This window comes from Acanthaster planci, linkage group LG10 (genome assembly GCF_054643075.1).
Source record: "Acanthaster planci isolate LZ-2023a linkage group LG10, COTS_SCS, whole genome shotgun sequence".
NCBI classification, from domain to species: domain Eukaryota; kingdom Metazoa; phylum Echinodermata; class Asteroidea; order Valvatida; family Acanthasteridae; genus Acanthaster; species Acanthaster planci.
Window position 1 is genome coordinate 4,254,476 of NC_141786.1, and position 16,983 is coordinate 4,271,458.

Sequence of the window (16,983 nt, forward strand, 5' to 3'; positions counted from 1 at the left end):
ATGCTTGGGCAGGGAATATTCTAGAACAGTGAAATGTCTTTTAAAGAGTTCCTAGACATTTTCCAACTCAGTAGCTAACTGGTTTAAACATCGTCTCTTTGGCATCAATGTAGACTCCAAATTTAGTGTTTATCAGGAAGAGAATTAAGAAAAACACACCATGCCATGGAGCCACCCACAATCCTTTGCAGCATGCTAGAAGAGGTTTTGTGATTGGTGAGAATGTGCTAAGTGGGTTACATGATGGCCCTTCCAAATATGGTAATCCTCTTTAACCAAATATGAAATGGTCAAATCTTTTATTCTCTACCAGCTCTCTGGAATTTCTGAAACTACTGACCACCCATCACCAGCCCAGCAATCCCAGAATCCACCTGTGCCAGCAGGTGCTTTGCCGACCCCAAGATGACCTCCAGATCGGCATGGTCAGGGATCAGCTCATCAAACTGTTGGGCCGCAAGAAAGTCAAAGGTCGATGAAGAGCGAAGGTTGTTCAAGCGTACTGAAATACTTATCATATACTGCCACGGTAATACGGGCGATTCACAATAGTGTGCCACCAAGAGTTTGCAACACGTTGGCCAATCATAACGCACGAAAGTTGTCCACCCTTTCCAAACGCGCATTGGGTCGACAAATTTCGCGCATTGTGATTGGCCAAAGCGTTCCAAACTCTTGGTGGCGCACTATTGTGAAACGGCCGTATTCTGGCCTGGTGCTTACGTTCCTTTGAAATATTGGTGTGTGAGTAGCCATTGTATGAGGTCAGCTTTGTGCTGGCGTTCATCACCTTGAATAGTACTGTGACTATAAGTATTATTGTAATCCATCACTGATTACGCTATTTTGGAAAGCTCTTGCTTAAGCAAGTGATGTCTGTGTTTAAAATTAGGCTTGAGACAAGTTGGAAATTCAACAAGAAAATCCTCTCAGCACTTGATGTCAAGTTTTTTTTTTTGCATTTTCAATAACATATTGGTCCCACATGTACCAGTACTTGTGTGTGGACCTGTTTGGCAGTTTACACCTGAAAACTCCAAAACCCTGAAAATTGAATCACCAATACAGCCTAAACTTTTCAACAAGACAAAAAAAACACTGGCCCATGATAAGTTACAGTTTCTTAAACTTGTTTTGAAGTTGAAATCGGTACCACTGTCTCAATTTCAATAGTACATGTATATGTTTTATGTTATATTGCATATTTAGCTCTACATGTGCCTCGTTCTCTTAGTGGTGTGACACTGTATAAAATATGCCCCAATCATCAATGTATATGTCTGAATTAACTTTTAAAATGTATGAGGCAAGTCCAGATTTCAGCCATTGCATTGTCGACCCCAAACATGCCAAAGGAGAAGCAGTTCTTCCAAGAGATATTTCTCTTTTTCAGTTCTCGATCTAGCATTTGAAAATATTAGCTGCAGTAGACTCTCTCCATTCTGGCATACAAAGCAATACAGTAAACAAGTTGTCAAACATCGCATCACAAGAGGATACAGATTCACATCTTCCATGTCGTTGCTACCATCAGTAGCTAAACTATCTAGCCCGGTCTGCATAGCTTGTGTGATCTTCATCTCACTATCCCTGGCCAAGGTTTGGATTCTAGACTATGTTTTTGTCTGCCCTGAATGGAACTCTTTTGCTATTAGGAAACATCTTATGAAGCGCATGACCCATGTGGTCAGCCACAGTGAAAGGCAAATCATATTCTATTACAAAGGTGGCAAAGCATGCCCCCCTATTAGTAACACTCAAATCTTGGGAAAATTGCGAGAACGATGTCAGTTTGGGGACTCCGTGAACACTTCCAGCAGTTTTGCAATGCTTGGCCGAGTTCACGTGTAACACAGTCGCCACGTCCAGCATGAGAAACAGTAAAATCAACATCACAAATGTTACACTTAGTAGCATCACTTGCTCTGCTAGGTCCTATACAAAGGAATTCTTGTTGATAAATGTACATGTACTTGTTCAAACGTCTTTGGTATTTTTTTTCCAGATACTGTCTTTGCTGATGCCATATTTCTCTTGTAAAAACTTGCACCCTTGACGCGATCTTGGCCGATTTCACTGCAAGGTTGAGTCTTGTTGTGGACCCTCTACTTGGTTCCAAAACGTTACTCTGTCAGTAGTGATACTGGGTGCAGCGCAATGCGACGCATACAGTGTTGGTTACAATGTAGCTTGTTGGTAGAAGGCGTTTTATCATGTGATCACATTCAACTCGTGGCAAGTACACATCAAAAGAGGGCACTGTCACAGACGTGGTGCATTATGCAAAGCGGTACAGTATATGTACCGGTACAAGATTACATGGACATTTTCCAATGAATGATAGGCTTATCAAAATTGCAATTAGATGCAAATTTTAAGGGCGAAATCAGAATGGCGTAAACAAAGAGAAAATGTGGAAATTTTCCGTCAAAATCAGGAAGGTTTAGAGGTCTGTAAAAGGGCTAAGGGCCAACCTAAGTCCATCCACATGCAGGTGGGCTACGAGACCCATTTGCCACGCAATGTATTTTTCACACTATCACTCACCAGCACACATGTACAAAGTACTGTAAATTTGATTCTCTATTTCAATTCAAATAATTCTCAAAGAAATGAAGGATTTTACAGCACATGTACAATCATGACACTGATCATAAACTGAACGTATACCAAAGAAATAACTAGATTAAATTATTTACAAGGTTTCTCCCTATTTTGTTAAAAGAAGTATAACTACATTTTTTTGATGTTCACGGGCCAAACACCTGAAAACATAAAAATAAAACTATTTGCTTCTCCATTCTGTGTGTTTTTTATTACATGGAGTAATTGAAATTGGTTCTGGAATTGTATGAACTATCTTTACTGGTGTTGTTAAGAATATTTTATGATTATAAAATGTTACATCAATTGTCTCTATTAAAGTCACAGTCAAATAAAAAAGTACAAATTTATGACGCTTGATTCGGTTTATTGTTGAACTAATTGGGTGTCTCCTGTGTTCTTGCATTGTTAAAGGGCAAAAGTGGAATTGGCATTCCATTAACCAAACTAATTATTCGTCATTTGTCAAGGAACAATTACAAAAGTGGCAAGAATAGGTTGTTATATTACCTTTTACTTGAGTTTTTTTTGGGTGAAAAGTTTTTGCCACAAATTTCTGAACAATGAAGAGCTCAGTAATAAAATGACAATTCCACTTTGACCTTAAACTTGATACATTAAAACCTGCTGAAATAAGACAGCAGATTCTAACTGGGAAAAGCAAGTCTGGAGGGTTAAATTGCAGGCAGACTCAGTGTCGAGTGATACAAAAACTAAAGAGCACTTGGTGCCAAGAAAGTGTTGCAAAAATGTCAGAGAACCGTGATGTCTGGGATCTCGCAGAGTTTGAAGGTTGAAAAAACTGGCAATAAAGTTTACACATACATATACTTACAAGTATATTACAGACAATTCTTCGAGTTACAAATAGCATCAAGGGTTAGGGTTTCAGCCGAGATTTAGTGCAAGTCACTATCTTGGTTTCGGCATGGTTAGGGTTAATTAAAAGTAAAAGGTAAGCTGCATTTTCACTAATAAGTAAACATAAATCATGTTACTGAATAAATCAGGCAGAATCTGTGGGTGTTGTATAACCAGCCCCCCCCCTCAATCATCCATGGAACATTCTGTTTTCCTGTGGTTTCATTGTGTAGAAAACACACGGTCCCTGTAACTATGAACAAACTGGGGAAAGGCCTTGCTGTGCTATCTACACTTTTGCATGGACTCTTAAGGGTCATGCTATTTAGTGTCAAAGCGTCAGCAAGCGTCAAGTTATTCAAGCATATTGATGCAAAACAAATTATATTTACAATATTAACTGGGCATCTACATATTATATTCATTATATCACATTTATCTGAAGTGATATTTGAGTGTGGAAATTTGAGTGACAATGTCGGTTCTGCTCGTGCAGCCAAACGGGCCGCCATCTTGTATTCGCGTGGATGCCAGAAAAAAGAAAGATGGCAGTCCCCTTTCATTGCGAAATTTTTTTTTTTAATCTGGAATAAAATTTCCCTTTTTTCACATAATGGAACATGTTGAAGTCTGTAATATATGATAAAACCACTTTGAAACCTTTAGAAGATATTCTCAAAGATGTTTTCTGATGAGTAATCCGGCAAATGCTGGAGACACAGATTAGAAAAAAGTTGGTAACAAGAGCAAGGCCGTTGATGTATTTCAGAACAAAATTTCATTGTTGGATCTGTGATTCAACTTGGCACTACAACGTAAGGTTGGTAGGGGACCAACTTGGATTTCTCTGAGCATGCGTAGATCCACTTGGGCCGGACAAATGACAGCCCAGGGTGTTCTGACAAAGCCTGAAGAGGTGAGAAACAAGAGAAAGGAAAAAAAGGATCCATTTCACATGTAGACTTAATCATTACAGGTTAAAATTAAATAAAAATGATTTGTAACTTCTGGAAAAGGGACCAAATCTAATTCCATGTTGAAATGCATTTCAGTTTTTATCTTGAGTTCACAAAAGATAGATATGAAACCTGGTTTTTCGTGGAAATTCAGCCCTTTTGGGCATCACTAATACTACAGTGATTTTGCCCCTTCTCGACGGGAATTTCTTTCTGAAAGCCGACTCCAAGAATTCCAGCCTCGCTTGGCCACGAAGGCCACCTGCCAAACCGCAAATTCTCGGTTTGTGGCCCTGTGTGCTCTGCACGCTCTGAATTACACGGTGAAAAGGCTAATTGTTTGGTGGCATGCGGCTCTACTCAAGCTTCCACATTCTCGTTGCCTCTTTTCAAAGTGGGGGCTGTTTTGAAGCTGGTGATTATGATGCAAATTCGGTCGTTTCATTTCTGGGCTACACACAAAGGCCAATTACCATATACAAGAGCCAGGGTCTGCCTTCTTTCACCGTGTTCGCTCGAGCGTGGGCCGAGAATAATAGCTGAAAAGCGGGCTGAGGATCTCAATTTTTACGGCGTGTCTTAACGCGTCCCGGCGCGAAGGGGTTAACTTGTTTGAATTCAGTGGCATACAGACCAGTTCATACTTAGTGTGTTATCAAACTCAAATTCAGATGGTTCATTTCACATCGTTTCAAGTTTGGGCTCATAACAAAAGTTGAATGCATTCCAAGGCCTGTGCATTTTTCCAAGAATGTTTTATCCTTTTCAGTCTTGTGATATCTGAACCAACAAATGTGAAGTCTTGTTAAGGGAACTTTCAGCAGGGGACCCGCCTAATACATGCCTTACACCCGAGTTCCAAATGTGTACAGAGGGTACAAGTTGGACACCCCTGCACCTGACAATTTCACAGACCTGCTGATTAGCTCAGGAAAAATTCACTAAGAAAAACAGCCGACAAGCCAAAATGTCATGCATTTCACTGGTTCCCAGTTAATTTCTGCTTAGCACATAACTTAGCTCATCAAATTTGTCTATTCAGCGGCTTTGAGAATTTGGTCCTACCTGGCAGGTTTTAAAGTCACCACTGGCAAAATAAGTTTAGCTTAAAGAGGTTTCCACTCCTTTCCTTAAAAGAATAGAAATCCGGTGTTGATGGAATGAGTGGCCCCTACCTTGTCAAAGTTCTCATCCCAGTGCGCGTTGGTTATCACGTAAGATACCTCATCAGTCATGTATTCCTCCACAGTCCTGGGAAGAATTTCAACATCACACATGTCTTCAATTTTTCAATTTCAGCCAGTGAACTAAATTTGACTGAATGATGAAGTCATCTGTGGTTAACGTGCAACGTTTTTCGCTTTCTACCTCTGTGACTGAGTTCTGAAGCCCACCCAGACTGACATGTCCATAGATTTCTTCTGGGATATACCAGCCAAGCACACTGTCAAGCACACCCACCATTACATGTGTCAATGTATAGCTAAAACTGTGCTACTGCTTCCTCAAATTGGCTGATTTAGTTTTAATGACCCAAATACAATAATACACAGGGAAAGGCAGGTCCGTGGTCGTCCTATCCCTAAGTGTCCTTCAACTGTAAGACAAAGCAATGAAAATGGAGTGCTGGCAAACGGCCAACTTATCCTGTGGTCTAACTTACCCGTCAAAAGTAACGATGAGCCTTGTGATCTGTCTCCTCTCTTCAGCATCAAATTTGCCGTACAGGAAGAAGATCTTGTTGGTGAAGAAATCCGGCAGGTCGGGGATGTCTGGCAGGGAAGGGGCGGCACTCTCTGGCTTGCCCGCTGTTGGAATGTCTACCTCTTCGTCCGTGGAGCTGTCGTAGTTGTCTTTGGCGGTCACTTTTCCCTCACATCCCTTTTCCTGTATCCTAGGACAAGTTTGACCCAAATCAAGCAATTGGTCAATCAGGCACGTCTCAGACGAAGCCCCACATGGAGACGAAGCAAAGAGTTGGAAAAAAAGCCGTCATCTACATCTGACCTACCTCCTCAGTTCATCCTCTGTGTCTCCTCCTGATGACATCTCATCCTGTTGCCTGGACGACGCGGTCCTGGTAACCTCCCCTGCATCGCTGTCAATGTCGGTCGTGCTGCAATCGTCGTCCTCCTTTGCATCAGGCTCCGAGGGTTTAGCCTGTCATGAAAGTTCAGACAACTTTTATCATGTGCGTAGGAACAGGTGATATTAAAGGGGAGAGAAGTGTAGCGTTTAGGGTTTGTAACCTGCCTTGTCTGGCTTAATGTGTCCTTAGCGAAGTCATCTCACCTCCCTCGGTACCCCAGTAATTCCAGAAATAAGGGGTCCAAAAATGCGACATTTTTCTGTCTCTGTTACATCTTACATGTACCTTTGTTATCTGACATAGAAATATCACCGTAATTTATTTCAAACAATTTCTATTTGTTTGGCAGGTTATTTGCATTAATTTATCACTCTTGGAAATTAGAAAATGTTTTCTGAACTTTACAAAATCACATCTCAGATAAGACAGGGACACACACAAAAAATGGACCCCTCATTTCTGGAATGACCCCACCCGTAGTTTGCCGACTGCAAGAAATTTAAAAGGGGGGAAGGAAGCCAGGAGACTGGACATCATGTGACACTAGGGGGTGCTTTTCCTGGTTCACCAGGAGTACCATTAATGAAGAACAAATACGTAAGGGTGTGGAATTGATCAGCTAATGACCAGAGTGAAACCATCATCAAAACAATTCAGAGACAGACTGAGGAGATAAGATAATGGTACATGTATTTGTGTCCATGAGCAAGCCACTTGGCAACAAGTTCCTCCTCCGAAAGTGCTCTTTGACAAGGCTGTGCACTGAAGCACTTCTCATTGCAGAGGTTTTTCATCAAATTTCTACATTAAGCCGTGACGGACGGGTAAACATTCCAAGGGGCTGTGATGGATGAAGGAATGGAGCAGAGCATGGGAAATAGCAAGTGTTCTCTGTTCTGAGCACAATTTTGTTTGTCTCTGGTTATGACTGTTTGAATTTTTGTAGAAATCTCTCACCTGTTGAGGAGACCCTGATGCACCCTGACCTACGCCATCGCCATCCTCTGCATCTCTAGTTGTAGCTTTCTTGGGCGTGGCCTTCTTGGGCGTGGCATTTTTAGGTGTGGCATTTTTGGGCATGGCTTTTGTGGGTGTGGCTTTCTGAGGAGATGGCTTCCTCCTCTTGGTTGGTTCCCAGTCATCCTCCTCATCCGTTTCGCTTTCTTCCTCGTAGCTTGAGCTCTCGTCACTGTCCGATAGCATACTGTACCTATAACACATATATTATAAAGCAATTGAAACACTGTGCATGTTTAAAGTCCTATCCTATTCCATTATTCATCTAATGCTCATACCAAGAAGCTTTGGAACAAACAGAAATTTTAAAGCCAACAGGGTACTCTTCATATTTTGAGACTTCTGGAACCCTTCAAAAATTGGGTGTTTAGTCTATTTGTTTAGTTGTTGGAATGTATCTAGATGGTCCACAAATACTTTGGTAATGCACAAGAACGCCAAAATATTGACCTCAAGATGACGCCTGGTTTGTGCCCATTTTCTTGTCTTGTGGATGTGTGTTTGTAGGTTCATCGGTTATTAATAGTCTGTCAGTCCAGTTGCTTTGTCTACAAATCTTTAGTGTCATTCCTCCATGCTATCGACATGTCAACATCCAGTGCTTTGTGTAGATGTCTGTCAGTCAGTCGGGCAATCTGTCTGTCTACCTGTTTGTTCACGAGTCTTGTCACCCACCTCAGCCAGGGCTGCACTGACTTCTTCTTGTAGGAGTCCAGGATCCAGGCCTTGGTGACTATCTTCCCCTTGTTCTTTACCTGGTTGAACTTTGGCGTGTTGGCAAAGGCACAGCTAGAGAAAAAAAGCCGTAGCCGTATTTAAACTCAGCGCTGGAAACCTTAACTTGAATGATTTTTCCAGTGCCAATTGTCTGTGGGCACTCCTACTTTCAGGGGTGTGCAGCCCTGTGGTTCAGGTTCGTGAACTGTGATCAGAGTGTCTGGGGTAGAATCCACCTGTTGTGACATGTTGTGTCCTTAGGCAAGCTGATTTACCTAACTTGCCTCTTTGCAAGTAGAGCATGAGGGGCTTTGCCACCCACAGAAGAGTAAGGGAAAAATGCAACTCCAAGTTTATTATCAGGATAAACAGGTCATTTTGGAATACCTCCGGGGAAGACCTAAGGTAGCCCTTATATAATTGTTATTATTCTCTACTACCTGCAGACCTGTGATGGAATTTCAACCCCTCTCATGTGATCAGAAACATTCTTGGTCTTTGCATGTTGAGCAAGCCAAAACAAAATAAGCCTGTGGAGCTAAGCTGGCTCGAGACCGACTTTACTGCAATGGTCGAGCTTGGCATCGGAAGGCTACTCACACAAGATGCGTGCATCCGGATCCCCAGTCTGGCCGGTACTTGGCGCCCATCTCCAGGGCCTTTTCCCTGAGGTCGCCTCGGAGTGGGTTCTGGAAACCGCTCAGGACGAATGTCACCCCTTCCATCTGCCTCTCGAAGGACTTGGACTTGGTCGTCTGCCTTGATGATTCCTCTAGAGTAGAAATGAATCTCTCGGTCAAAGAGAATGGACTCAAATAGGTCAATTCAATTATCACAAAAAAGGGAAGCAGAAACAGACAAATAGGGACAAGAAAAGTTTACCAACTCTCCTCTGCAAATACCTATATTGGACTTGAGATGGACCAAGAGAGGGCCCTATTTTCTCAGCAACGGAGGCTCCTTTGGTCTGAACTGAACTTCGCTGATTCCCAAACGAGTAGGAAATGCACACTTCACAATCGCACGGCTACCAACAAATTGAATGCTCCCAACCAACACGGCTCTTTTCAACCGATAATGGGGTGCTTCTACTCGAGGCGGATTGGACAAAGATGTCTTATCCGTGTCTACATTATTGGCAGTCTCTGACCGTTTGCTTTACTTAACAGAGCCCTGTGCATACAATTCAAAGCCTATACCGCTCCCCATGGAGTGAATCTCAGTAAATCACAGCCTTTACTGCAAAATGTGAGGATTAATTAAAGAAAGATCCTGGCAGAACTACCGGGTTTACTAAAGTGACCTACACGGAGAGCATTGCTTTGCAGTTTCAGAGATGAGTTTAACACTGTCGGGCAAAGGGCTAACCCTAACAGTTATCAATGCTTCAACAGGTGAAAGATTGTGGACTATTAGTGCAGTTACTGGTCTTATATACACTACTCACCTCTGCTCTTCTTTGGGGGCGGGGCTTTACTCCTCCCTTCCTCTCTATCTGCATCATCTCGCCTTGCGGCCGCTACCTTCGTGTCAACTCGTTTGGGGGGTGCCACGTCTTCGTCCGACAGTCTCCTCTTCTGGGTCGCCTTCTGAGATGCGTCAGTCCTGGTGTCGCTCTGTTTGTGTGGGGCAGTGGAGGGGATTGTCTTTGGTGGTCCCTGCTGGGTCTGGAGGTGAGGGAAATGCAACATTGCTGATGAAGCATAAATACGTGATCAAAAAGCTTTCTTCTTCTCATTTGTACTGAAACGGAAAATCCAGAACGACAAAGTAGTACTTTGTCAACTGTTATTTTGGCTGGTGGCATAAGTGCACAACTTGAGCAAACCTAAGATATTGAAGACTTATTTGCTTGGCTGTGTTGCACAAGGTACCTGACTCGGTGCTACTGATGCAGTGGCCGCTTGTGATGTTGTGGCTGAGGCTGTTAATGACGTCGCTGCTAACGTTGCTGCTGCACGGACTGCTGCAGCACCTGCAGGAACAGGAGGGAGACGGATCGCAATTTGTCTGTGTTCACTAGAACCAAAGCGAGGCTGCACTTGCGGACAAAAACTGCAGGCTTGCCAGTTCAGCCGGCCATCCAACCAAACCATGCAAAGGACCTTTGGACTGCAAGCCCCTCATGCATGTGGACAAAGTCCCAAAACGTGGCCCTCTTGGACTGCCCTGTTCTGGGTGACAAACCTTTGTTCGTCTCTCTACCTACCCTTTCCACCCACCCTGATTGTGCCAGTGGAAAGGGAAAGTAATTTTTATTTGCCTCAGACGCTTGCCTTAAAAATCAATGCTCATACTGTTGGTCCACCCACACCTATTATTCCTCGTGAAGATTGTCTTACAAAGAAGAACGTCTGTCATATCTGTGGAAACTTGCACATCTTCCAAAATCTGCAAACTATTTGAGAGAAATGATAGTGGAGACGTTTTCAACTGCAATCCCCAAGGGCGTAAAAAAATTGAAGTGAAATGAACCGGATGGGTTTTTCAATATAGCCCATGCTTGAAATGAAACATGTCACAGGCTATTCAAAGACACCAATATGGACGCATGGGTCAGCCCTTTCAGGGCCACTGTCTGTTCAACTCCCACGTACCGATTATGCCTGAGATGGAGCGAGTGCTCTGTTCTTGAATGACCTTGTCTTTTGGAAACACCAACCTGACTCGCTGGAGGACTGCGGAGATTTAGGGTGACACTGGATCTCATTATCAAAAAATCAATCACCACGCTGACCTGTTAGGGGTGCCGGATCTGCCTTGGTGATGCTTCTCTGTTTGAAGAAAGCTCCTGGGGTGATGGAGGCCGTCTTGGGGTCTTCCTTCAGTTTGAACTTGCCGAGTCTGGAGGTCGCCTGATGATTAAAGAAAATCGGCACCAACAGGACATCAACTCTACTGTGACATATGTCTACCATGATACTTGACAGTTTCATGGGAAAAGTGAGATGAATCACTAAAATGTATTCAATGTCACAATGCCAGAGCCGCACTTAAAACTTAGAAAAACAAGAAGAGAGAACAACCACAAAAAGATTTTAAAACTTTCCTGAAATCATTTTGCCAAAATGATTCACAAATTAAAAGAGCCAAAATGTTGACTGCGGTATCTAGATTAAATGTTCCTGGTTATCTCAGGAATTTTAAAATTTATACACAGGCCTTGGTTCATCAACCCTGATCCTGACTACCTGTATTAAGCTGCTCAAATCAGCACGAGAGTGATCAACTGTCAAGTATGAAACAACTGGAGCTAGACCCATAACACAGTTGGTTCACTGTTCCAACCTGTCATTTGTCTTGCATTTTTGGCTGGGGGGGGGGGAATTATAGTGCACTTACCTGAGACTGTGGGCTGGCTGCCGTACTGGATTCATCTTCCTCCGTCGGCGGGGAGTGAAACTTAATGAAAGACAAGCCATATGAAATAAACTGAAAAAAAAAGAAAGAAAACACCTGGTGTAAGTCTAAAGTAATATCAAAAAGAAAGTTCCCATTGCAGACCGATTTGCTGACACCATTACTACGGTGTCCCCGCAACCAAGGCAACCATTCCTACTGACGAGCGCGTGATTTTGGTTAGCAGTGTGCTCCCATTGGCTGATGAGGAAGCATTCAATGCGCATCACTTTGGTTCTCGTGCGAGGGGACACCGCATCAATGGCTCTTGATTCTGGTTAGCAGTGCGCTCCCATTAGCTGATGAGGAAGCATTCAATGCACATCACTTTGGTTGTCGTGTGTGGGGACACCGCAGTAATGGCTCTTGATTTTGGTTAGCAGGGCGCTCCCATTGCGCTCCCAGGCAGTTGGACACCGTCTTCTAATGAAAGGAAAATTCGTCTAATTAAGATAGACTTCTACTATGGACCCAACGACAATTTGAAACACGGCAGGCACACGTGAGGCAAGAAATCGGTTCAAGCTCAGTTGGTAGGGTAGCAAGACATATCACCATGGTCTAAGGTGCACATCTTATTTCTAGACGAAGTTCTGTTCACCTTGTTGAAGGGCTGGGAACAGACGACTTTCACCCGGTCCCACTTTTTGTCCATGGCAGCCTTGGAGAGCTTGTCCGGTCCAAACATGCGGACGCGGTTGGTGTTGGTGCCGTTCTTGCTCTCCATGGGACTCATGAAGGACGACGTCACCAGGATGACCTATGCATTGCAAAGGAATCACAGAGGGTTTCAATGTGCTTTCTAGCCCACCACTGCAACCTCACACGTATGCGCATGAAGCCATTTTGTGTCCAGCCAAGCTGCGACACTGATACATAGATACATGTACATCTACTCAAAGCCATTTTGGATCCAGCATGTGAACCTGGTAAAACAGACAAACAAGCTGTCGATAGGTTGGACCACTGAGAATTCAGCTCTTGATCATAAATACATATGAAGTCAAATGATAGGAAATTGTCCAATCAGGTCACATAGTAGAGCTACTTGTAAAGTGTAACTCCCGGTCTGGACAGTTGGCGAACCTACACCCGTACAAGGCACTGTGTGTGAATCAAGACCTAATCTGTCATCCAGTTAAAAAAAAAATCTATTTTCAACAGAAACAAAAAACATTTGAGAGTCAGAGACTCAGAATTTATGACTTCAATTGGCTTATCTTCTGCAAAAGATGAAAAGAAAAAGTTGCAGCCATTTGCATCCGATTGGCCAGTTCTCTTGAAGTGGTCCCTAGGCATTACCCACTTCACATCTTGTTAACTCAGAGTTACAAACGGCTGCATTTTAATACACATTGTTAATAGGTGTCTATCCCTAACCCGAAGGTCCTACCTGATAGTCATCGAGAGCGGTGGAGGTGGAGTGACCGACCAACACCTCCACAAATGCCGAGCTTTCATTGCCAACATCAATAGAATGGATCTGCGAGGCTTTCTCAAACTGAAATCAAAGAAAAAGATACCACGTAAGAGTCACATCTAAAGATGCTGTAAAAATGTTAAAGTTAACCCCTTCGCAACGGGAGGCGGCTACAGCCATTGTAAAAATTGAGATCCTTAGCCCGCTTTTCAGCTATTATTCCTGGCCCACGCTCGAGCGAACACGGTGAAAGAAGGCAAACCCTGGCTCTTGTATATATGGTGATTGGCCTCTGTGTGTAGCCCAGAAATGAAAAGACCAATTTTGCATCATAATCACCAGCTTCACAATAGTCCCCACTTTGAAAAGAGGCAACGGGAATGTGGAAGGGTGAGTAGAGCCACATGCCACCGAACAATCAGCCTTTTCACCGTGTAACTCAAAGCGTGCAGAGCACGCAGGGCCACAAACCGAGAATTTGCGGTTTGGCAGGTGGCCTTCGTGGCCAAGCGAGTTTGGAATTCTTGGAGTTGGCTTTCGGGTAAAAATTCCCGTCGTCAAGGAGTTAATGCAGCAGCAACCCTTAAATAGTAAATTAAGCTGTCTTTGGGTGACTAGCCTTCCAAGCTATCTCACCAGTGGCCTTACAAAACCATCATCAGTAAATATGAAGTGATAATGAGTGTTTTACTTGCTCAAATTTTAAGAAATAGCTAATCCACTCTGCTGCCCCCGAGACATGGTAGACCTACCAGGCTGTCGTCGGGGGGAGGGGGGAAGAATTAAAATCACAAACCCCTCACAAAAAGCACCACCACTTTTTTGGGATATGGTGGGAATTCTTTTTAGGATGAAAAAAAAATGATGCCTGTAGTTAGATGTTTCCCACGGCCAGGACTGCATGGTACATGTATATTACCTGCAAGATGACGGAGGCATGCCGCTCAGCATTCTCGGCACACTTCCACTTTCGGTAGGATTCTGGTTTCAACAAGTTGTCCACTTTGTGGGTCTACGTACAAACATTTTGACAAAAAAGAAGGTCCTCATAACTAGTTAATGCTCCTTATAAAGTTACCCGTGTAGGTCGAAAAGGTGAGATTTTACTTTAATCGCCCTGCATAAAGTCCACAATAGACCTGTTGTTCTTAACTTAAAAACCCAGAGGCGGCAAAACTAATTTGGGGGATGATTCAGCCAACCTACAAAATGGAAGAAAAGTAAGAATGGTACGATGAACGCATTACGCAATATCGCTGGGATGTCGAGACTTCAACTGGCCATGTGTTGTGTTCAAGAATATGTGTTTGCTTTAAGGATAAGAGGGTGGACGATTGTTACTTTGGATCTCATACATTTTAGTACCGCCAGCATGACAAGAGCTTTCCAGAACTTCTTGTTGGCTTCGTAAAATGGCCACAAACCAGATTAAATACTATATATGTACATTTTTGCAACACAATGATCATCATGATGGATGCCATTTTGTGTTGTTGAGTACTCATGAAACGTGATGTCATGACATTACAGGATTGTTCCATTAAAATGTACAGGTAACAGGCTATTCATTCACAAGATTTTGAAAGTATCTAAAACTTCCATTCTAGACACTCTTCTGGAAAACCCACACAAATCACACAGTTTGTACAATTAGACTAGATTAGAGTGATGAAGAAATTTACCAGAACCATTCATATTTCTGGTAAAAGCTAATCCAAGTTTATTTTCTTTCAACTGTATCTTTTTATTGGTAGTCATGGTAGTCTGCAACATTTACACGGAGGGTTAGGAGAGTAATGTGCTTCACTTAAAGTTTAGGGGAACCCAGCTGAAACTCAGAATATTGCTGTTTTCTCAGATGATATTGAGATATTAGGAATCACATGCGGTCTAAATCTGGACAATCATTGTCATTTTTATTGAAGATTTAGGCCTAGATCAGTGAAGAGATAGAGTTTGTCCCAGAGCTATCATCTTAAAATAATCTTTAACATGACGTCATTGTTGCTTAATTAGGCGATGTACAGGTGTGTACAATTTAACGTGTCTATTTGTTACACCCGTGTATGACCGAAAGGACATACATGTGCAGGTGTTACATTAAAATATGATGTGATACGCAGTCCTGTAAAAATAATGGAAATACACCAGTCAGGAATACAGGAAAGCTTGTGACTTTAATGAAGATGATGTTGCCTTGAACATTGCATGAGAAACAATGAAGGCAACTTCCTGTCCCTGCTGATGTGGCACTTTTGGTCAAGTCCATTATGTTACAGGGGAGAACAAGTCTGGGTCGATGCATTATAGGAAGGGGGAAAAAGTTAACCAACAATTAAAAAAAAAAGGGGGGGGGCAATTTCCATGACCTCTACATATTAACATGTCTAATGATATCGCTGCATCAAGCCTTCCAATGCCTTGGCACACCACTGTGGAGGCTTGGACTGGACCCTGACCTGTCATGTCTGTTATTGTTAAAATTAGTGTAGAAAAAAAAACAATTATTAAAGTAAAAATTTCTGTTATGTTCATGAAAAATACACTTGCTCAAAATTCAAAAGATCTGGGCTGTTGGTGGTAAAGTACAGGCGACAGCATAACTGGTCAAGATAAACTTTGAATATAAAGTGAGGATGTTACGTCCCAGCTATAGCATCTAGTCCCAACTATACTTGGGACCTTCCCAACTATACATGTAGTTGTGCCCCTCTAAACTAGAGTGCAATAGTTTGGACAGCCTAACTACAGCACAGAGGTCTGTTATGAATGTGCCCAACATGTGCCAAAGTTAATTTGTTTACAGTTGTCATGTCATAAATGAAGTACCGTATTGTAGATGAATTGTGTCAAGTGTGAGATGCATAAACTTGGATAAGGTTGAAAAACTTTCTACAGAACAACAGTTGGGCCAGCCCAACTGCAGCACAATAGTACAATTGGGGCTCTTCCAGCTTTAAATAAGTCAATTCGGTATTTCGGTCGCGCATACGCCAACTGGACCCGGTGACCCTTTTTTTTGGGGGGGGGGTATAAACAAACCACTCCGCTCCATAGCAATGCACACGTTCTCGCACCTGGTAGTTTTTCCGACTTGCTGTTTGTGGCAGGGTTTCCCCTGCCTACTCAACTGTGAGGTGGCCCACCTCACTGATTTGAGTAACAACCTCAAGCTTTTCTGTTGAATTTCACCACCTCACACTTAAAATAGGCAAACTTGGAAGGAAAAAGCAAAAGAATTAAGATATTTTGCAACAGTTACGCTGTAAATTGTTCAGAATGGTAATTGGTATGAATTGGACACAGAACACAAGATTGATCTATTTTAGAGGCAAAACTTGTTGGACCACCTCATACCCGGGGGAAACCCTGCATATTAACTTCGGAATGCATGGGGGCGTAAACATAAACAAGCACCTCTTCATTTCATACAGGTATGAAGTAGTCTTAACACTTACCGTAGTATCCTCGCTACTGCATGATACAACGTGCTGCAACTTTATTACTGGCATTTTCAGAGTATCGTAACTATGCAATAATAAGCTTGACAGTGCAGTGCACAAAGATTCTCACGAAGATTTACCCCGGATACAAATGTTCACAAAAGTGAATGGTCGGCTGCTGGTCACATAACTTTTACTTTTACAGCATCATGCCCGAACATGCCAAACTCGAAACCCCGCCGTATGATTGAACTTTGACCTCCCTACATAAAAAAAATCCACCCCTTGTTTACAATGGGCCGGTCGCGATGATAAAAGTCTTTCCTTAGTTTGATGTATAAGACCTTTAACATGACTTTTTAAAACAAAATCTCAAAGTACATTACACGTACATATATTATATTCGTCATAATTAAAAAAATTGTAAAGAATCACAAAGGTTGGTTAAGACTATCTCATAAGAACAGGGGTGTGGCT

The 16,983-nt window shown here is 42.6% G+C and overlaps 2 protein-coding genes across 2 annotated transcripts in view; one reads left to right on the forward strand and one right to left on the reverse strand.

The window, feature by feature from the left end:
- Positions 1-2,964, forward strand: part of LOC110986488 (uncharacterized) — a 27,656-nt gene extending 24,692 nt beyond the window's left edge. The window contains exon 18 of the mRNA XM_087142116.1: positions 314-2,964. Coding sequence (XP_086998242.1) covers positions 314-479 — 166 coding nt within the window. The 3' untranslated portion in view covers positions 480-2,964. The remainder of the gene's footprint in view (positions 1-313) is intronic.
- Positions 2,566-16,768, reverse strand: xrcc1 (X-ray repair cross complementing 1). The gene is made up of 15 exons (XM_087142117.1): positions 16,522-16,768; positions 13,983-14,075; positions 13,037-13,144; positions 12,245-12,403; positions 11,587-11,676; positions 10,982-11,099; positions 10,119-10,219; positions 9,692-9,911; positions 8,845-9,016; positions 8,203-8,316; positions 7,468-7,720; positions 6,433-6,581; positions 6,085-6,315; positions 5,597-5,672; positions 2,566-4,373 (listed from the first exon to the last, which is right to left on the reverse strand). The coding sequence occupies exons 1-15, from the start codon at positions 16,573-16,575 to the stop codon at positions 4,263-4,265; spliced, it is 2,049 nt and encodes a 682-aa protein (XP_086998243.1). The 5' UTR covers positions 16,576-16,768; the 3' UTR covers positions 2,566-4,262.
- Positions 16,769-16,983: the final 215 nt, after the last annotated feature.

Coding starts and splice junctions, on each gene's coding strand:
- xrcc1 (XM_087142117.1), bottom strand. CDS start 16,575: ATGCCAGTAATAAAGTTGCAGCACGTTGTATCATGCAGTAGCGAGGAT. Junction 12,404..13,036: donor CCGCTCTCGATGACTATCAG/GTAGGACCTTCG, acceptor TGCAATGCATAG/GTCATCCTGGTGACGTCGTC. Junction 9,912..10,118: donor CATCAGTAGCACCGAGTCAG/GTACCTTGTGCA, acceptor CCTCACCTCCAG/ACCCAGCAGGGACCACCAAA.